The 21,394-nt window shown below is 33.5% G+C and overlaps 1 protein-coding gene across 1 annotated transcript in view; it reads right to left on the minus strand.

The window, feature by feature from the left end:
* The window catches only part of LOC129223147 (potassium voltage-gated channel subfamily H member 6-like), an 81,795-nt gene extending 61,589 nt beyond the window's left edge, over positions 1-20,206 (minus strand). The window contains exons 1-2 of the mRNA XM_054857715.1: positions 20,009-20,206; positions 298-720 (exon numbers count right to left, since the gene is read on the minus strand). Of these exons, the coding sequence (XP_054713690.1) occupies positions 298-720; positions 20,009-20,206 (621 nt within the window). The remainder of the gene's footprint in view (positions 1-297; positions 721-20,008) is intronic.
* Positions 20,207-21,394: the final 1,188 nt, after the last annotated feature.

Below are 21,394 nucleotides of genomic sequence, written 5' to 3' on the forward strand. Positions count from 1 at the left end.
TTTTTTACTTTATCTCTCTCTGCTCTTTGGAAGAGATAGTCAAAGGGTATGTAAGCTGCGATTTTATAACAGCAAAAATGACATTGAAAGTTACTTGTGTCAGATATTTGGGACGGATGAAAACTCGTACTTTAGCTCGAACAATGCCAATTTTCTCTATGTCCTGAGACTAAAAAGAAAACTATTCATTCCTCTTAGGAAAGTGGTTAGAAAACTCATGCCTGTGTTTGTGATATGGAAATAAGACGCACGTTAACGAACAGCAGCATAACGAACAACCGCAGAGTAATTTCTTACCTCATCTGTCTCAGATCCTAGGAAGAGCAAGTCGAAGGGAATGGCCGCTACGACGTCGATGATGAACCATCCCCGGAGGTAATGGACGGCAATCTTGCCGGGGTGGCTGACCACCTCGTCGTTGGAGTTGACGTACGTGGTCCGGAAGTTGATGAGGATGTCGATGATGAACATGACGTCGACCAGAAGGTCGATGACCACGATCGGGTCGTCGCCGTACTTCTTGTTGCGCTTGTCGGCCTTCTCCTCGCTCAGCAGGAAAGCAGCCACGTAGGGGGTGAAGATGGCCGTGTACATGACCAGAAGAAGGATGATCCAGTCCCAGACGGCTTTGAAGGGGGAATAGTGGAGGATGGTCCACTTGTGCACGCGCGGTTTCTGCAGCTTGTACTCGGGTAGCACGTCTGCGCCCAACGACAGCACCTAGAAGAAAATGATGTAATGATGCGTCTTTGTAAAAATATATATGAATGACACTCTTTTCACTTTAAATGAAAATAAGTTTTAAATCTTAGGTCAGTTCTGCCGTGAGCATGTAAAGTACAATACAGTCCATCCACTGATTGCATGGAATTGGCAAACGTCCAGTTAAGACAAGTCCATCTGAATGTGGACGGAAAGTAAAAACTTGATGCACGTATTCCGCTCATTTGAATGAGACTTAATTTAGATGACATTCCTAAAAGCTAATAGATGCGTCCATTTTCGCAAACCGGATGCTTGCTTTTCCATACAACCCATGGTCAGACAGTAACTGCATTCCCCCCCCCTTTTTTTTTGCATTTTTCTCATCTATTGCACATTAACTTTATCGTGCAAGCTTGTTTATTTAGTTTCCGCTGAAAAAAAAGTGTGAAAAAAGGTCTAATTCCAACAATTCCCTATTGTTAGTGTTTAATCTAAAATGCGTTTCTTCAAATGTCTCGAAAACTCATTTTTGCCGTCTACCTAACCACGGCAGAGTTATTCTTTTGTGCTCATAGCATGGGGCACTACACAAATTGAGTGCACAGCAGTATATGTAAAACGTATGCTGTAAACAATTTTTAATTTCCGGTTCATTATTAATAGCAATGTTGTCCGTGTTTCATTGCAAGCACATCGCAATTTCTTCACCAAAACCTCACTCATTGAGAGATTATTTCATTAATAAAGAGGGTATTTTAAAACTCATTTTTTACAACTCCCACTAAAAAATTAACGATACCTTATACCTTTTTTGCTGAAAATGTATAAATACTTAGAATAGTTGTTCCATAAGTATTCACTCAACACAAAATGCATTCACAGCAGCAGATGTAAAAAAAAAGTGTTGTAAACATTTATTAATATCTGATCTGTTGTTAACAGCAATTTTGTTTGTGTTTCACTGAAAGCATGCTTTAATTTCTACACCAAAAGCTTATTCATTAAGAAGGCTCTTTCATTTCAAATGAGGCTATATTTTCAAACCTCACAAAAGGTTTCAGTGCAAAAGAAAACTTCTGTTACCTAAATTTCCCTTCTATCCAACAAGTTGTCATAAACATGTATGATAAAATTGGAGAACATAAAATGTGATTGTGAATTAAATGTTCTTATAAAGTATGTTATCATGCTCAGAAAAATTCATCAAGTACATCTAGTTAAATATAAACCTCCTCGGAAAAAAAAGCGACCGAGAATGATTCAACGATTTTCAGAAAAAAAAGTTACAAGTAGTCTTTACTACGCTATACATAAATATTTTTTTTCATGATATATTGAAAATGAAAATATTAAAAAATTTTGTTTGATTAATATTATGATACGTATTCATGTTTCCGAGACTCTACAATAATAACCGTTTCATAGACAAGATTACCCAATTTAAAAATGACAGTTGAAGGCTGTTTCTTGTGCGATACAGAAATAAGCACCACAACTCTCTTTACAAATTTTTAAATAATAATTAATCTATGAACATCTGTTAAAAAACAGAGAATACTGGGATCGGCATAAAAAACGTTATTGATTCTGATGAACACTGTTAGGTTAGTTAAATAGTGACAGGTTTAATTAAACATCCCAACCAAGAGAGACAGTGAAACCGAGCTAGGTGCTTACAGAAAATATTCCTACTTTTACTAATTTTTTTCAAACAATGAAGTTGTTATTACGTATAGGGTAATATAACAAGCTCGTATGTATAGAACAATATAGCAGGAAATCCTAACACACTTGGAAACCCAATAGAAATGAAGAAAAAAAAGTACCGTAAAGTATACATCAGAGAACAATTATCCGAGCAAGGAAACTTGTACCAAATAATACGCACGGATTAGAGGAACATTTAAACTAGAGTCCCAGAATATTTATCGAACGTTTTTAACTGCAAGTTAACTGTTAAAATTCATTTGGAACGCTTAGTGAAATTATTTAAAATGTTAGATTTGTTTACATTTTAAAGAAATGAGATGAAAACAAATATGGTAAGTAAGATAATTTAAAGGAGAATGACAATTGAGGCAGTGAGAAGCAAAAGGATGTAAGTGGCAAAATAAAAAAAAATGGCGATTATCAGTACATTTTTTTTTCAGTAAGTTACCGCCCTTTATCCGGGCTAAGGCAGAAATACATGAAATACACCGCCAACTCAGTCATTCCAGCCGAGGACTGCAGTTTCGTGCTTATTAGCACACATCAGCCCGGCATAGGAAGTGACTGAGCTAGAGGTGGAAAACTGGTCTGGTCAGTGCTAATTCTATATTAGCTACCAGTGTTTGGCACTTTTGGCTTTCTTAAGGGTTTTCCACCTCCAGCTCAGTCACTTCCTATGCCGGCTGATGAGTGCTAATAAGCACGAAACTGCAGTCCTCGGCTGCAATGACTGAGCTAACGGTGTATTTCATGTATTTGTACAAATGGTTGGGGAACATCTCTGTTTTGGGGCAGGAGATGGTACTAGTAGCCCTGGTACGAGCTGCTGTGCAGCATGATTTAGAAAAAATTTCAATGAAAGTCTGCCTATGGTCTGAACTTTAAACGTGTTTTACTCGACACTTTATGAAGCCCACTTACATCCCTTTGCTTATCACTGCCTCAATTACGGTAAAGCTCCATCATTTAAATGAGGTCCAAATTCTATGTAAGTTAAAGGTTCAAAAATCCAGAAGAAACATTTTAGGCCTAAACAAAGAGCTTGTTTATAAATAGAGTTATTTTCCCGTGTACCAACATTATCTTTGGAATATATGTTACATAGAAAATGTTCTTTTTTTCACAATTTCTATGCGTCATGCTCCGTGAAATATTAGCAACCAAGTTTTTGCAACAAGAAAACTTGTACAGTTCAAGATGTGTTTCATTGCATTAAAAAAAAATAATGAATGACTTTGCAAAATTTGAAAAATGCATAAAACTAAATTACGACAAAAGTTCTTACAAAAAGAAGTTTTATGCTGAAATATATAAAAAGAAAAGCAAAGAAAGAATAGTTTAATACGATCTTTTTTCACAGAAAATTTTGCAATTATGATTAGTACTTTTGCTGCATTCATTCTTCGCATAAAAACAAAACAGTTCCACTTTTAATCAATTTAAACACTACGACACAAAACAAAAATTAATTAAATAGTAAGAGTAAGAAAATCAAACAATTTGCATCTATTTTTCTGCACAAAATTCAAACCGCTTCAATTATAGGGAAGAACTTTCATGAATTGAATTTGGGAATTAGTCTGTCAATGTTTAGCGTATGGTGAACTTGAATTCTTTTCCCCTCAAAACGTTTTCTCTATTTCACAGAACGAAAGCTGAGAATGTATTCAGAATGTCTGTATAACTGATTTTTTTGTAAAAACATTTCCTGCATATTTGTTTTTTTTAATGTATTTTTAACATTAAAATAAAAGACTAATTCTATTCTCTTTACTATGTAAACAGAGAAAAGCAACAAATTCATAGTAGTTTTTTAAAACTGTTCCAGACACATATTTGGAGGGAACACAAAATAAAAAAAATGACAACACCCAACAATACTTTTTGATGTTAAATTTTATCTTTACTAATAATAAAACTGAAAGTCTGTCTCTGGATGTCTGGATGTCTGTGTTTCTGGATCTCTGTATGTCAGTTACGCGCCTAGACCGTTCTGCCGATTTTCATGAAATTTGGCACAGAATTAGTTCGTAGCATAGAGTTGAGCACTTTGAAGCGATTTTTCCAAAATTAGATTTTGTTCTTTTTCAATTCCAATTTTAAGAACATTTTCCCGATTAAAATTATTATAAGATGGACGAGTAAATTACCAAGTTATCATAACGTGGAACCGTAACAAATGAACATAGCAAATTGGAGATAAATTCATCATACGCTATTTTTAAATATACAGGCGAACCAAATGACCTTTTAATTTTTTACTACGGGCAAAGCCGTGCGGATAGCACTAGTAAATTATATTTTACAAACCTTCAGGCCTCCTTCATACAAGGCAAATTATTTGAATCAAATTCTAACGGGCGGTGGTTAATAAGTGTAACCAGCACCCGGCATCCTTCACATGGCAGTCAACTAGTCAGGCCATTCCAGGCAAATTCATCCCTACAAGTTGAATCATCTAAAATCACATTGACAAGCGTTCGTTCATCCCACGAGTGAACTAGTTTAGTCAACTCGGTTCAGTTTCAACAGAGTTGTAAACTAGCTTCTCGAATAAATTCGGCTTAATCCAGTGCTGAGGGGATTGAAATTAATTTTTATGTACCCTTTTTTTCGCGCAGAAAAGTTGGTTCATTTAAGTTGCCTCATGTGAACACAACGAATAGCGCCAATCAACTAGTTGACAGGCATTTCTTCGAAAAGTTGTATCAACTAACCGCCTCGTGTGTAGGCTGGCTTATGCTAGAAACACGGTAATTTTTACAATTTTAAGCATTCAATATTTTTTTTATAACACGTTCTTTTTTGCATTACCGTAAACTGCTTGCCTGTGTAATAGTATTATAATGTTGTACTAGTGTTGTGCACACATTGCTTTACAACTGTTAAAGTATATCTAACATAGCATTGTACAAAATATCTAATATCAACTATAAACATCATTCAAAAAAATCCAACATGATATCGACATAAATTTCTTATATTTCCTTTTTCCAAAAGATATCGGCCCTAAAAGTTTAAAGGTACTGTCACTCGCAACAAATGCTCTTTGTCATCTCGTAAATTACCTGCTTTTTTTTAGAGCCCTCCCCCACCCTCAGGTTTTAAACATGCTTATTGTACTTTTATGATCACATTAGTCAATTAAAAATTACATGGTTAACGATTCTAAAACTATTTTTTTTCAACTCCTGTTTGATTGCATAAAAAGCCTTTTTTGCTACTAATCTATACTCATAACATTACATTCGCACATCATATATATATTTATAATCAAAACGTAAATTTTTACCATGAAATGTATTTCTAGTTAGACACATCAGAAGTTAACTTTTAAAATCATAAATACTACAGTAAAAGCAATGAGAAGCATTTTTGCAACAAATGTAGAGAAAATAAATGACAAGTAAATAAAAACGTACTGTTACTGTTACTTCTCTTCTTTTTGCATTTTCTTCGTCAATACCAATAATAAGTTCAGCTGAAGACTTTCTTTTCTTCTTCTTCCACTGAGGAAGCGATTCAGATTGCTTTTTATTGACTTTGTGAGACAAATCTTGATGGTTTTTTTCAGTTTTGTCAGTAAGTGGTTTGTCGTTTACTTTGAATGAGTTTTGAAGACGTATCGAGAACACAGTAGCAGCCATTGCAAACAGCATTTCCGTTAGGTAGAACTGCCCAATATCAGTAAACATCTCAATATGTCTGAGATGCGATTTATTAAAATAAATTCTAATATGTATTACATGAACGGTGATCAGTATTAAGGATTTTACGTCCACGGAAAATAATTTCTAAAAGCAAAAGTACTTTCATTATACATCTAGCAGCTCTAATGTATCCAATAGAGGCAACAAAGCTATTTTTTTCTATTTCCCTCAAAAAAAGAAAGCTGTTCAGCGTATTGCTAGACGGACGGAAACTTTTCCACAAGCCTAACTGAAATCAGCAGCTGGAATGCTATGGCTTCACTGAAAGGTTTCTTTTCCTACGTACATGATGCAACATATAATTATATTACATCACGAAATAAAAAGATTGCGGAATGATGGGAAGAAACTAACTTTAAATCCAACTATTTTCGTGTTTAAACGAGTATTTGACACTTTCAATACCGTCTTTCAACGCGGTAGTTCGATTAAACTGAACGGCAAAAAAAAAAAAAAAAAAAACATTCAAAATGCTTCTGAACTAATTCTTGCAGATTCTTAGGTAAAATGACCACCGTTTCCCCAACCACGTCCCACTTTTTGACGTCCCTCCATTTTATTTCAGATTTGAACAGCTTCATAGCCAATATTTTTGTATGGAGGGAAAGGGAGCATTATATTAATCGTTAACATTTCTTTGAAGGGCTAGAGAGGTGAAAAGTTCAAAAACATAAAATTAGCAGAAAAGGTAGACTTCGTGAGTATTTCCCCAAAAATATTTTTGAAATAATCAAAAAAGATCTTTTCTCTGTTTTTTTTTTCTTTGCAATTTTGTTCAAAAATTTTTCGGGGAAAAACCAGAGTATTAGCCCACCTTGTACATAGTGTGAGAACATCTAAAATGTACTTTCAAGAATGCCTTAATTAGTACTTACTCCAGGTCAAATTCGGTAACTTCAGCTCTGATAGATTTCGTTATAACTGCATGCGTTTGATTTTTGTCCTAGGAAACACTAAATATTCTCCCCATTTTTAAAAGGAGACACAGCCATAACGGAATGACTGAGCTGGCGGTGTATTTTATGTATTTCTGCCTTAGCTCTGCTATAGGGCAGTAACTTACTGAAAATACTGAAAATATAATGGAAATTGTTTTTTGACACTTTTTCTAAATGAAGTTTTAGGAATATCTGTTTTAGTCCCGTGCAACTGGAACTAAAACAGGGACAGCGGAGAAAACGTTTTTAATGTAGAATACAACTAAATAAAAGCAAAGCCACAAAAAGAAATTTATTATTCAGGTCTATTGTGCTTCACTTAAGAAACTTTACGACGTTACAAGAAAACCAAATTCATAATATTTAAGATTTGTGCTTCATTAGTGATAATGTCTCAAATATTTTGAGCTTCGAAGATCAACCAAAATATCCATTTGAAGCAGCATAATTGCTAATTGTTTTCCAAATGAGGTCGAAGTTCATTTCTCACTTGAAAACCACTTGAAATAATTTTTCTTCCCATGCTTGAAAAATTTTGACATAGCATTGGCGCAAAATTTTCCATGAAATCAAAATGCCAAGATAAACTTGGATCTAGTCCAAGGAGCCCCATCGCATATAAAAGATTGCCATCAGTGAAAAATATTCTCTAAGTTGTGAATCATAGCAATTCTTAAAAAGGGGTGACATTTGAACACGGCATGGAAACACATTTTTCTTATCATTTCTATTTATGAGTTTATATTTATTACTCATCGGATGGAAACACCCACTTCGAATTTATTCATCTCTGGCAAGCATCCACAACCATTTGATGGCTGCAAAATTGAAATTCCAACCTAGCAATAAATACTAGATATAAAATTATAATTTATAAGACGTTTGCTCTTGGAATCGATTTCTCAAAACGCCTTTTCTCATCTACATAATAAATCGTGACCTTGGTGGAAGGTCAGGGAGGTTCCTCTACCTCTACTGGGGACACAGACGGCCATGCGAAAATGCCGTTTGTTGAAGTTGATATCGATTTAGTGAGAGGAAACGTAAGCATTTTGGAAAGAGATAAAGGAATCAGTAGTTAAAGACACATTATTGAGTTGCAATGAAAAGTCGAAGGAGGGAAATTAATCGAAACATTTTATGTATACGGAAACCAAGACCGGTGTACGTTGGAATAAATTTTGAACAGTTTGGGTTGCGTATCAAAACGTTGTGAAAATTCTAGTTACCTGATAATCAAAGTTTAAAAAATACCAACATAGTTATTAGATAAATACCTTTCGGCTAAAAAGTAGAGTACGAAATATAACAACGTCAAAAAGCTGAAATTGCAGATTACAGTAAACACGTGTTTCGACGTTACAAGGAACGCTTCTTTCAATGCAAAAAGTAATGAGCTTATGGATGAAAACACATCCAAGTGGAATGAATGGAAAGAGTAACTAGTAAGAGTCTGTTTAAATAATTAAATCGATACAAAAATTTAAACCGTTTTGGAAATAATTGTGAGATTAAAGAAAGGTAACTTATTATTTTTTAAGTTTTCGTACTTTGTGCTGAAATACAAATACAATAAAAAATAGACTTATAAAAGCATAAATAGACGAAAACAGAATAAAAGAGATCACCAGCAGACTTAGCTTTGCGTTCCACTGTTACAAAAACGCCGTTCATCCCACAGCAAGGTTGCAATCATGCAGCAACCTTGCTGTTGTGTGTTGAACGTTTTCACACTCATAAAAAAGCTAAATTGTCATCTTAAAACAACTATTCGCAGTAATTCGTTAGCAATTTGCAGTGTATATATGTTATTTAGTTGTTACATCCATAACTTGAATTAAACTTGAGCTTAGAGTATTAAAAATTGCTTTGATTGACATAGAACTATTTCAATATGCAAATCATCACTACACAAGGTTTCAACGTGAAATGTACCTCTGATGCATAGACGTTTAGGCTACGTTTGAAGCATGAATACACTTAACACTACTTTGTAAATTTTAATACACTTGACTTTAGAAGAAACTGTTGGAGATCCAATGCTCCAATGCTGCACTTTGTTGGCAAATCCAGCTTTTGGCAGATCTGTTGGAAAATGGATCTGTTAGCAAATCAACTGGTGTTTGCCCTTCATTTTCTTATTTCTCAAAATACATCGGCAACACTGAACACAGCTTATTGCATAATCTCATTACTCTAAAGTTACATTTTAAAAACTTCTCTTGTGTTCTAGTTTGAAGTTGTTAAACTCTCTCAAACACGTTCTAATGATTTGAGATATCGGTGCCTGAGAGCTTCTCAGCCTTTGATGCACTATGGAATCACAGTAAGACTAAGATGTAGCAGAGTAAAGACACACAAATCGATAGCAACAGGAAAATAATTTAGTGGTATTTAAGTTTTCGTCCTTAACATAAAATGAAGATCGCTATTTTAACATCCAAATGCAAAATAAGGGATGGTATAAATTCGTAAAACACGAGTAAGTCACTTTTCACATCGTTTTACAATCAAACATTGTCAAAATATTTGCACTAAATTGCTATCGCAATATATGCAGATTTTATCTCTTTTGCAGGTTCTCCTAAAAAAAAAAAGACTTTCAAACTGGGGGGGAAAAAACAAAAAATGTACATAAAAAAAAGGAATAATTTAGCAAATTACTTCATTTTGCTCGGATTCAATCTTGAGGTTTTGCATAGCTAAATTTCCTTTTTGCGCTCATATTTTATTCTTTAAATTTCCGCTAGTCATCCGAATATTTAAATTAGCTGGAGTTATTTTTTATTCAATACATTTTTTCTGCAAAGCCTGGAAAACATTTTTTTATATTTTTTTCCCTCTCCCTATTTGATTTTACAAATTCGAATGGAAGTACGTTTTAAACATGCACCTTTTTTTCTGGGAAGGGCAACAATATATTTCCGACTGCTGTGAGAAATGTGTAATGAAATTACTCGGTGGGCTATCCATACTATTTTTTCTTTTTACTGGGTTGCAAATCAGATGTAATTTCAATGACTTTTTGCAATGTTGTTAGGTTGGCAAATGTCAGCCAAATAGACTGTTTTTTAACATACACGTAGTACTAGATCGATATTTAATAAGAAACCAGTTCCATGGACAACCTAGACCATATAGTAGACGAAAAAGCGTCCGAAAAACTCATGCGCGCTAGCAACTTTTGCCGTAGCCTACGAGGATGCAAAAGCATTGCCAATCCTCATCATTGATCCTCGAAGGCTATGCTTTGGCCCGTTTACTTGAAGATTCGCGCGTTCAATGTCAAACAGTTGTAGCAACTACTGTGTATCTAGTTATACTACATCTATGCTTTCAATTTTTAAATTTGTAACTTGGCTGAAAACGTAAAAAAGAAGAATAACTCACACAGTGAATGGCATGTTATTTATTTATTTATTTATTTATTTATTTATTTCGAGTAAATAATATTGTGCTCTTCATGGTTTTCACCAGTTACACATCGTCTTTTGTCATTTGATATCATTTCTTATTGTTGCATTATTTTTCTTATTTTTTCCCAAATCAATTACATTTGCATGCTCTAGTAAACTTTTTCCATAATCGGAAACTGAAGTTATCTATTCTAAAGGCGTGTGAGATTTGAACTCAAAACTGTAAATCGCTCAAGCCTGTTAAATGTATCATAGACACGAGTTTTATTCCGGGTCGCTCTTCACCCTCAAGAAATTCTTTTCTGATCTTATTGGGTACCGGATGGGGCAATATAAATATCGTTTCATGCGTTGCTAAATTTTTTGGTCTTTGAAAAATATAATACTATTTGTTTCAGATAAAGAAACAAAATTACTTAAAAGAACAAAAAATCTAAAAGCAATTGCAAAACGCATTAATATGCATTTAATTAAAACAAAATTTTCGTTTATGTGTATTAGTATCAAAAGAAGGAAAAATATCCACCAGCATATGTTGATATACATTTGCATATAATACGTGTTAAATCAAATTTTCCGTTCATATTTATAAACATCAAAAGAAAAAAAATATCCACCTGCATATGCTAATATACATTTACATATAATACGCGCTCTAGTCATAAAAAAATCCAAAATAATTTCGTTTGATAAGTATTTAATTTTCTGAAATGAAGTCCAAAATCCATCTTGTCTTTCGTTTGTAAATATCTAATGCTCTAAATCTGCAGCTAGCCAGTTATCTTAACTAAAGTTCATCACTCACTGAGTGTTAAGCCGTCTGCGTTAGGAGATTACGGCCCAGGGTGCCTCTACGCCATTTTGGCAAGATCAGAGCTGCACATCTAAGGTTTCCAGCTCAAGGCGGCAAACATCACTCGGCAAAGAGATTAAGCTTCTCTTCAGTGATCTGTCATGCAAGAAGTGAAAGGTATGCATGCTCTAAGTACCGGATTTCTAATTCAATAAGCGACATGGAAATGGATGAGGATGTATGCTGGCAGTTTGCTTTTTTGGTATAGAGGACTGAAACATGAGGAACAGATTGGATTTGCAACGAAATCTAGACGTACGTTTTTCTACAGCAGTCCGTCAAAAGTTTTACATAAAAAGGAGATACCGAATAAATAACTTTGGGCTAAAAGTTATAGGAATCAATTAACCAATGTTTTGAAGCAGAAAAATTGCAAATTACTGCAGACACGTGTTTTGGTGTTACAAGGAACACCTTTTTCAATGCAAAGAAGTGTGAGCTTATGGATGAAAAGTCTTTCCTCAAATGACTCTTCATCTTCACACGCTTCTTTGCATTGAAAAAGATTTTCCTTGTAACACCGAAACACGTGTCTGCAGTTATTTGCAATTTTTCTGCTTCAAAACGATGGTTAATTGATTCATTTAATAGAAAAAAAAATTCGAAATTTTATTGATGTTTATCTTTCTAAATCCTATCATGTAACGAAGGGTGCATCATGTCGGTTATGTTCCCCCTCTTTGACTCTATAAGCACCATAGAATATATATGTCTCCAAAGATTACAATGTATTCTATTACAGCCAATAGAATACAAATAATTTAAAACAAAGTAAAAACTTTGAGATAAACAAATTTTAAAGATAGAAGTTTGGGAAAATAATTGGATAATTTTATTATTATTTTTTTCATTCCACGGATTTTTGTCTTACAATCTATGCCAGAAAAAGAAGCTGTCGAAATAACAGCTTCTGAAACTTTTAAACTAACAATGCGAATCGCAAACTCAAGCCTTAAATTATTTTTCTGCAAAAGTTAAGTACGTGAGCTTTATATAGTTCACTAGGGAGCTCTGCCCCCTGCTCGCTGCTCGCTAACGCTCACCAACCCCCGAAAATGGCTTCAAAATCTTATTTGAATCGCAAAGATTTAAATTGTCAAATAAAAAGAAACAGATTGAAAACGCATTATGAGCTCCTTTTGGAACAAAAACCACCCCTTCCCCGGGTTTCAAAATAATTTGCACCAACTTGCAGAGAGATAAGTACTAAGAGGTTCCTGAGCATAGCAGACTTGCAGTTATGTACGTTTGAAAAGTCGCTTTCGTATCCGTGATCTCTAGTAATACATTTTGCTCTTTAGCTCGGGGCTTGAATTAAGTTGAGCCTAAGGTTTTTCGTTAAAATCGAAACCCTTAAAATTTCTGAATAAGAAAGAAGAAACATACGAATCGAAAAAGGTAACTATGGAATGCCAAATAAAACATCAATAATTTACTCAAAGACAGTAGTAATAATAAATGATTTTTGTAATTTTTAATTTCGGTATTTTTTTAATGTTTTAGAAAATTATTACAGGAATTCATTGCCTCATTTTCTTACGTACTCCCAAAAACCACTGAAGTGCCCATTCAAATTATAACAATGTTAAAAACCCATATTGTAACGTAGAGGATTTGGATGAAGGGCTTGACACGAGTTTACTTTTTCTCCAAAATTTTCTTACTCTTATTTTTTATTGTATATTTTCACTCCTATTTGTTACCTTCATTTTTATTTTTAAAAACATAAGAAATCCATTTCTGTCAATTGTATGTTTACTATGAGATGATTTCATAGTTTCAAAGTTCAAGACTATTTTCACCTGAACAGCTATTTATAGTTTCAAACAATATTATTTTTCAACATAAGTTTTAGCTTTTGGGAAGATATAACACATTTTGAAGATCTAAAGAGCAGCAGAAATAAAAAACAAACAAAAAAGAAATAATAATAATAAAAAAAAAAACCACGAGATCTCTAAAATAAATTATGTCTTAACCCGCAGTAGGAGGTTGTAGCTTTTAACGTATATTTAATCGTCCTATAATTTGAACTTCGTGGCAGTGACTGTAAAATGTTCCAATTTCTGAATAAAATGATGTAATCATAAATCATGCCAAATAGCCATCACTCATAAGATTATTTCATACGTAACTCTTCTGTAGATATCTAAATAACCTACAAATTATACAGATAATGATTTATTTTCTCTCGTTTATCACAGATCGAGAGTACATTATAGCTTTAGAGGATTCAGAGGAAAAAATCAAATAAATTGAAATAACAACTTACAGTTATGATAATTTATACTGATTTAGATCAGAAGTAAAAGACTTTTTTTTTTCATTTCACTGAAAAACTCAAACGCAACGTTATGATGTAGATCATGTTCGGTTAATAATTCTCTAGCTGGCAGAAATATGTTGCGAAGAACTCGAAGTGATTAAAATTTTCTTTTATTTGTGCATTTTTATAAAATATGTCAGTATTTGTATACTTGAGGTCAGTTTTCCTACACGCTAATCTGTTCATATCCCGTTTATAAAATATAATTGCATTGATGAGTTATTGATGAGTGAAAAGTAATTATACATGATTGTGGTACGGGGGGTGCAAGGTATATCACGGCATTGGAACCCGGGCCCAAAAGGAGATCGGATTGAAAAAAATGATATTAAAACTTATATCTATGTGCCTTTTCTTAAGCTTTAAAAAATGGAAGGGCATACATACAAGAAATGCAAGTGGGCGAAATGGGGTCATGATGTGTTTCTGCCGTACTTAAAAGTCACTGAAGCAGGTGATATTAATGCAAAACTGTGACAAATCGAAATCTTGTGTTAATTTTAAGACACTCTTTAGAATAACATGGTTTTGACGGGTTACCTATCAAAATGTCCCGCGTACAAAAGTTGTCAATTCGTTCTACATATAATTAAGGAAAACAAAATAGAATGTTCCTTTTTTTTTAAATCGGATAAACCGACTGTAGCCAGCTTATGCGATAATTAACCTCTTTTCCTAGTCCAGTATCTAAACTTTTAATGAAATATAAATTATTGAAAACCAGCCGAATCATTAGTAAGAACAATTTAAAAACAGTTATAATTATGTATTCGTCATTTACGCCAGGTGAACTTCGACTAGAAGTGAAGCAAGCAACCAAATAAATTTATTAATACGTTGGATGCAAATAAATGAGATAATGAGAACAAGAAACGATTACCTGCTCCTTAATCTTACTTTTTCTGCAGTAAAACTACATGTAATGGGAAAGTCGTTTTACGGAATCAATACAGTAGATCTTCGTTTTACGCGGGGGTTACGTATCACGGAAATGCCGCGTAAATTAAGACCTATTACTAGTGTTAAAATAGGGGTTTGGTTCCGTAGATAACAAAATACTTCATTCTAGTGATGACTAATTGGATAATAAGTTTAATTTGTACTTATACCAATTTTTATGCACAACATGTATAAAGAAAACATAAATTAATTTCGTGTCCTGTTTATAAAGAGGAGCTGGCTATGATAGTCTTTTGGCAGTCATTATGAATTTTTCTCTGTAATTCTTTGTAGTGCATTAACGTATCCATGATCACTTGGATCATTTCCATGAAATCTTCCTTCACTAACAAATCAGAAAAATCATTTTTCATTGTCTAGGAATGGCTCAAAATTTTCAATGTCAACGTTTTTGGTTGTGTGTCGCCGACGTCGGTATCCTCTTTGGTTTTGACCTCCTTTGTCACTCCTAAAAGCTCTTCTTCCAGTGAGTTCTGTGTGAAATTAATAACTTTACTTCTGGAAAGAGCTATGGAACCAATCGCATAAAATGTCTCCAGTGGCCCAAGCTCGATTATTAGCACGTCAAAATGCAGTTGATTACGCTTAATTTGCAATCTTTAAGAGTTAGGATTTTGAAAGAGAAGAAAATTCTATCTGTTTGCATTGCCGCATCCGTGTAAAACAGAAACTCATCCGCGTAAAAAAAAAAATAAAAGTGTCAAATCTCAAACCGCGTATAATCGAAACCGCATACAATAAACCCGCGTAAAACGATGGTCTATTAGAAGAAATAAAATCGCATTTTAAAACCAGTTTCTGGTTCGGGCAGAGATTTAAAGTTCTATAAAACTGATCAAAAGTTTAAATTTCCCACACCATATTATAATCTTTCGTCTTAACGTAACTGAGTAAAATAGAAAGATTCCGGTTCTTTTCTTTTTTTTGAAAACAAGCGGATTGTTAAAATAAGAAATAATATCGTCAAAAAGCTTAAATTGCAGATTACAGTATTTATGCAGTAATCTGCAAGTTGTGCTTTTTGACGGTGTTATTTCTTATTCCACTCTTTAGCACAAAGGTATTTATTTAACCTAAGCCTATTGCTGTTATCGGGAAGTGATAAATTAAGTTATTTTTCCTGTCAAGTATCTTGACGTTTTATAAAATATAAATTACACAAAACCTGCCAATTCATAAAGTAAGAAGCATTCGGGAAATGTAAATGTTATATTCATGCCATTTACAACACGATGACTGACAAGCAGTAAAGCAATCAATCAAAATATATCAGAATGAATGAATTACAATGCAGAAAGCAAAGAATGTGTTGTATCTCAAAATAGGAAAGCTACCTAACGTCTTAATTGCGCTTTTCTTATAGTAGGACCACATGTGATGTGAAAATCGTTTTGCAGAATAAATCAGGAATACAAAAAATGAATTTGTTTTGAACCAGTTTCTGTTTCTTGGAATTTCAGTAACATTAACCAGAAGCTCAAAGTTATTACGTCATAGATTATAATATCTTGTCTCCATATTTTTAACATATCTATATTTTTTTGAATAAGTTGATTATTGTTATCGGTTAATGAAAAGTTTACATATTTTCCCCTTCAAGGATATTAACATTTTAAGAAATATAAATTATACAAAACCTGTCAATCTACAGGATGTTCCGTTTTAACCTGCAAAAAAACCTCTATTTTCGCAACCGTTAGTCCTAGATGCATACTTTCAATTGCAAAAATGATGCATCAGATGCAGAGTTAAGACATTGCAAGTGTGAAGCAAAAATAAAAATGAGTCAAAAAATACAAAATTTAACTTTCTTTATATGGACCCTAGGTCCCCTAACTTATGTTTAGGGAAATAATCTCCATTGAAAGATATTACTAACACAAAACATTTGACATTTCTGCAACCAAAACTCAAGGAGATATTCGAGTTCAAAGTTTTAAGGAACCATGTAGAAGATGAAATTGGAACTTATCGCCCTTTCAGAAGAATGATAGGTTGTTGAAGTAAACAAACAAAGTATTTATATTTTTCATTGCTATTCAAAAATAAATGCAAACCTTATGCTATTATACGCAAAGATACACTACAAAACCTCAATCAATTTGAAAAAAACCGCAGTCTATGCAGACATATAATTTTAAACCCTTGTTAACTGCTATATTTCCCCCAAAAGGTGTTATTAACGGCGAGTGTAAAGTGGTGTTAGTCTCAAAACGTTGCGTTTCATATATCGGTGAATATTAGTCGTAGTAATGTCAACCTTTTTGTGTTAGAATTATTTTTCAATGAAGATTATTTCCCTGGATATAACTTAGGAGACCTAGGGCCCATATGAAAAGTTAAATTTGGTATGTGAATAAGTGAAATTTTTTTCGCGAATACAATACTTCCTTTTTTGTAAAAGGAAGTAATAAATGCTATTTAACTGTTATAAATATATTTCCTCCATTTACCTGTGACTGGCATTAAAGCGCACCAGTTGAAACATATCGAAAGAAATTTATAATAGTGCCGGATGCAGTAAGTCGAATAGTGCGAGCAAGGAAAGATTTTCGACTCCTAAATTGCACTTTTTTTTTTGCAGTAAGCTCACATGTAACATAAAATTTGTTTTACAGATAACAATTTGAAAGAAATAAAACCATACTTTTGAGCAAATTTCCGGTATTATTTGTACAGGGACAATAATTCTATAAAATTAACCAAGCGTTTAAAGTTATAGATTGTGTATCTTATTTGGCTTTTCAAAGAACTTTAAAGCCAGTATAGATTATGAAGAACCTCATAACAATAGGAATGGTAATCAGCGTTTTATGGTTTTCAAGAATTTCAGCAAACAAATTTTCAAACAGTTTAATCTTACACATGTGATTTGAACATCGATTTTAATTAATATGATCTCCAAAGGAGCCATAGTTTGTTTTACTGTCATCGTGTTTTAGATGGCAATGTTTTGTCCATCAGTTTAAAGATTCATGTCATTTTGTTTTGTTTTTTTTAAATTTTTTTAAAGGTAATTGTTTAAATAATGAGCTTAGAAGCAAGTGATCTGTTCAAAAATAAATATGAGCTCCGAAAGCAAAATTATTCATTTATTTATATTTTTTTCTAGCTAGAAAGGGTTAAATGAATGTCAGTGTTTTTTTGAACACAAATGGCTTTTATAATTTGATTTATTAATTACTAGTGGTATCCGCACGGCTTTGCCCGCAAATGAAATTAAAAGGTCATTCGGTTCGCCTGTATATTTACAAATTATGGATGACGAATTTCTCGCCAATTGGCTATGTTCATTCGCTCTCCCATTCCATGTCATGATAATTTCGTAATTTAAGCGTCCATCTTATGATAATTTTGCTCCGGAAAATGTTCTTAAAATTGAAATAGACAAAGAATAAAATAGAATTTCCGAAAAATCGCTTCGAGGTGTACACCCCCATGCTACAAACTAACTTTGTGCCAAATTTCATGAAAATCGGCACAACGGTCTAGGCGCTATGCGCGTCACAGACATCCTACAGACATCCAGACAGAGAGATTTTCCACTTTATTATTAGTAAAGAAATGTCAGTAAAGAAAAAAAAATATTTAATAGCAATTAAGGGCAGAACTTGACTAGAAAGTTCATTATAGTATGCCAACCGCAACTTAATAATTAAATTTAAAAAAATCTGCTACTTCATAAATAACTCTTCCCGTTTCAGCGTTTTGCCATCTAATCTGCTTTTATCAGAAACTATTTCTGTTGAGGACAAAATGTGACAAAATGAGGGGATGCAGAGTAAGTTTCGACTAAATAAATTGTATCAAAGACTGACGAAATTACGAAGATAAAAAAAGTTAACGTCCATAATACTAATATTTCTTTCAGTCATTGCTTGAACAAGGAAGAAATAGAAAACACGTGCTTAATTGGTTTAAAAAATAAATAAGCACAATTAAATGCATGAAACAACAAAAGACGTATAAATTTGCATGAAATATGACAGTATTTGCTTTGCAATAATGTGTAAGCCAAGGAAAGCAATAAAATTTGTAATACACGTTGTATGTGGAAGCAAATGTAATAAAAAGCAATTGACTCTTGCAAAGCTAAAATGAGCATGAACTTTTGGGGAGAGAGCGTGCTATTATTTTGCTGAACTAAAAGTATTTGCTGAATGAATTTATTTAAAAGACAAATATGCAAAAAAAAAAAGCCATAAATAAGGGCAACATGCATGCAACAAATACTACGCGCAACTTTTTTTTTAAATATGGAGGCATTAGCATCTTCCTTGTGAGTAAAAAAAACAATGCGGCTAATAATAAATACTGTGCGTGAAAAAAGAAAAAAACTCAATCGACTTTGGCAAAGCAAAAATGAGCTTTGCTTTTTAGAAAACGAATACCCTATTATTTTAAGTGAAAGCACGTACTAAATTAATTGCTTTAATGAATAAATAAGCGAAAATAGTAATTATCTACACAAAACGCTGCAACAAGTAAGACAAACTAAGTTTCTTAAAACGTAAAGTATTTGTTTTTTCGCTATAAGTAAATAAAGATGAAAGCATTGAGGCTGCTATAAATATTATGGATACTGTGTGTGAAAGTAAAAGAAAAGAAAAGCAAATTGCTCTTGGTAAGCTAAATTGAATTTGAAATTTTTTGATAGAGTGTACCAATAAATAAATAAGCTTAAAATGCCATAAACAAAGGCGAAACGCTTCCTGCAAATAAGGACGCACCACGTTTCTTAAAATACGAAATGATTTGCTTTTTTTGTTATGAATTAGAGAAGGGCGAAGAAATAAGGTCTGTTATAGATTATCGTGTGTGGAAGCAATGGACAAGAAGAGCAAATAGCTCTGGCAAAGCAATAATTAGCTTGAACTTTTGGGAAAGATCCTGCGTGAACTTTAAATAGTTACTAAATGAACTTATTTAAAACCAAGTAAACATGAAAATCTTTGAACAAAGATAAAATGCATGCACTAACTAAGTTGCAAAAATTTCCTTAAAATACTGAAGTCTCCTCGTAATGAGTAAAGGAAGAAAAAGAAGCAACGACTTATAAAAGGATATTGTGTGTGAAAGGGTAGAAAAAGCAAACAAAGCTCAGGCAAAGCTAAACTGAGCTAGTTGTTAAATGAGCATGACGAGCTCAATGCAACAATGGTAAACAATGGTAAAATGATAAAATGCAACTCAAACAATGGTAAAATGCATGCAGCATATGCAGGTATATGCACCAATTTTCTTAAAATACGGTAATATTCGTCTTCGTTATGAGCTAGAGAAGAGAAAAGCAATGCTTCATAAGAGAATATTGTTTGTAGAAGGGCAAGAAAAGCAGACAAAGCTCCGGCAAAGCTAAACTGAGCTCAAATTTTTGGGAAAGAGCGTACCGTTCCCGCTGGCGTATTGTTAGGCAGTGTCGTGGTGGGTCCCGGTAAGTAATATCCTTCCACTGTTCCCCCATTGATGGCACTGGACGAGCGACTACTCGCCCGCCGGACCTTCAGGTGCCAGTCCTTGATGCGTTGGTGGACGGCACGGAACATGGGGACGGACGGACGGTAATCCGGCTGGTGGGCCTGGCACATTGCTGTTACCGTGCCGCAACAGGGTGACGTCAGAGAGCTTGTCCCGCGCGAACCTTGCTCCTCCCTTTTTACTCCTCCAGACTGAAGCGGCGCCGCAGTCTGAAGGCGCGCAAAGGGTGATGGGATCAGGGATTCCCAAGCGGATGAGGAGGAGCTAGCTGGCAGACATGTTTGGTCTGGTAATCAATAGCACGCATTTCGGAGAGAAAAATAGTTCTACATGAGATAAGAAATGATCGCATATTTCGCTTAACTGCCCATGCTGATGTGGTTTAAATGTCCATTTTAGTACGTTTTATCGTACTTGAAGGTTGACTGATGGGATAAAAATTGCAATGACGATTCGCAATGCAACTGATTGTCTTCAAAGTCTTTCTCTTTTATTTCTGAATGGAGGAGAAAAGAAAGAAACTCGTACTATTTAAAATCGGTGTCTATCAGTACTTATGGATTAGCATTTTGATTTTTTTTTTCAAAAATTGTTTTGAATAGTATCTTCAGCTAGAACAAGGGATCTAATTTTTTTTAGACATCTACGAGTTTTTTTTTTTTTTTTAATTTCGTTTTTCGCAAATTATATTGACAAAATAAATTTAAAACATAAGCAAATGGCATTAGTAACTGACTAATGAAATCAGTTACATAAAACATATTAGAAACTTACAAGTTTAAGCCACATGCAGAAGCTGAATACATATTAAATAAGTGACAAAGAAAAACAGTTCACTATTCTTCAAATCTATTTCTAATACATTAATGCTTCTTAATTATTTTTCCAATATAAATTCGGAGAAAAAACTTCCTGAAATATCGCAGATATTTTAAAGTTAAGATCTTTTGTTGTATATTCTGTTTACGATTTTCGCTATCCAATCTTTCTTTCTTCTAGAAATAATAGGATGCCTCAGCTGTCAAATCAATTAACTCCATTTTTTTTAAATCACCATTTCTGCTTTAATAGTGCTTAATCAATGCTTAGCACTTGAAACTATATTAAAGTTTTGGTTTATTACATTTCTGACCACGTAATGGCAGAAAATGAAACACGAGATCCTATTTACTGCTATGGATAACACCATCTTCTTCATAACTTTTCTCTACTATTTGATTTATGGAGTTATTCAATTTGGCATCAAGTGAGGCATCCGATTATCACTAAGAAAAGAAGATAAAAAGATTATGTTTTAA

The sequence above is a fragment of the Uloborus diversus genome, chromosome 5 (assembly GCF_026930045.1).
Source record: "Uloborus diversus isolate 005 chromosome 5, Udiv.v.3.1, whole genome shotgun sequence".
NCBI lineage: Eukaryota > Metazoa > Arthropoda > Arachnida > Araneae > Uloboridae > Uloborus > Uloborus diversus.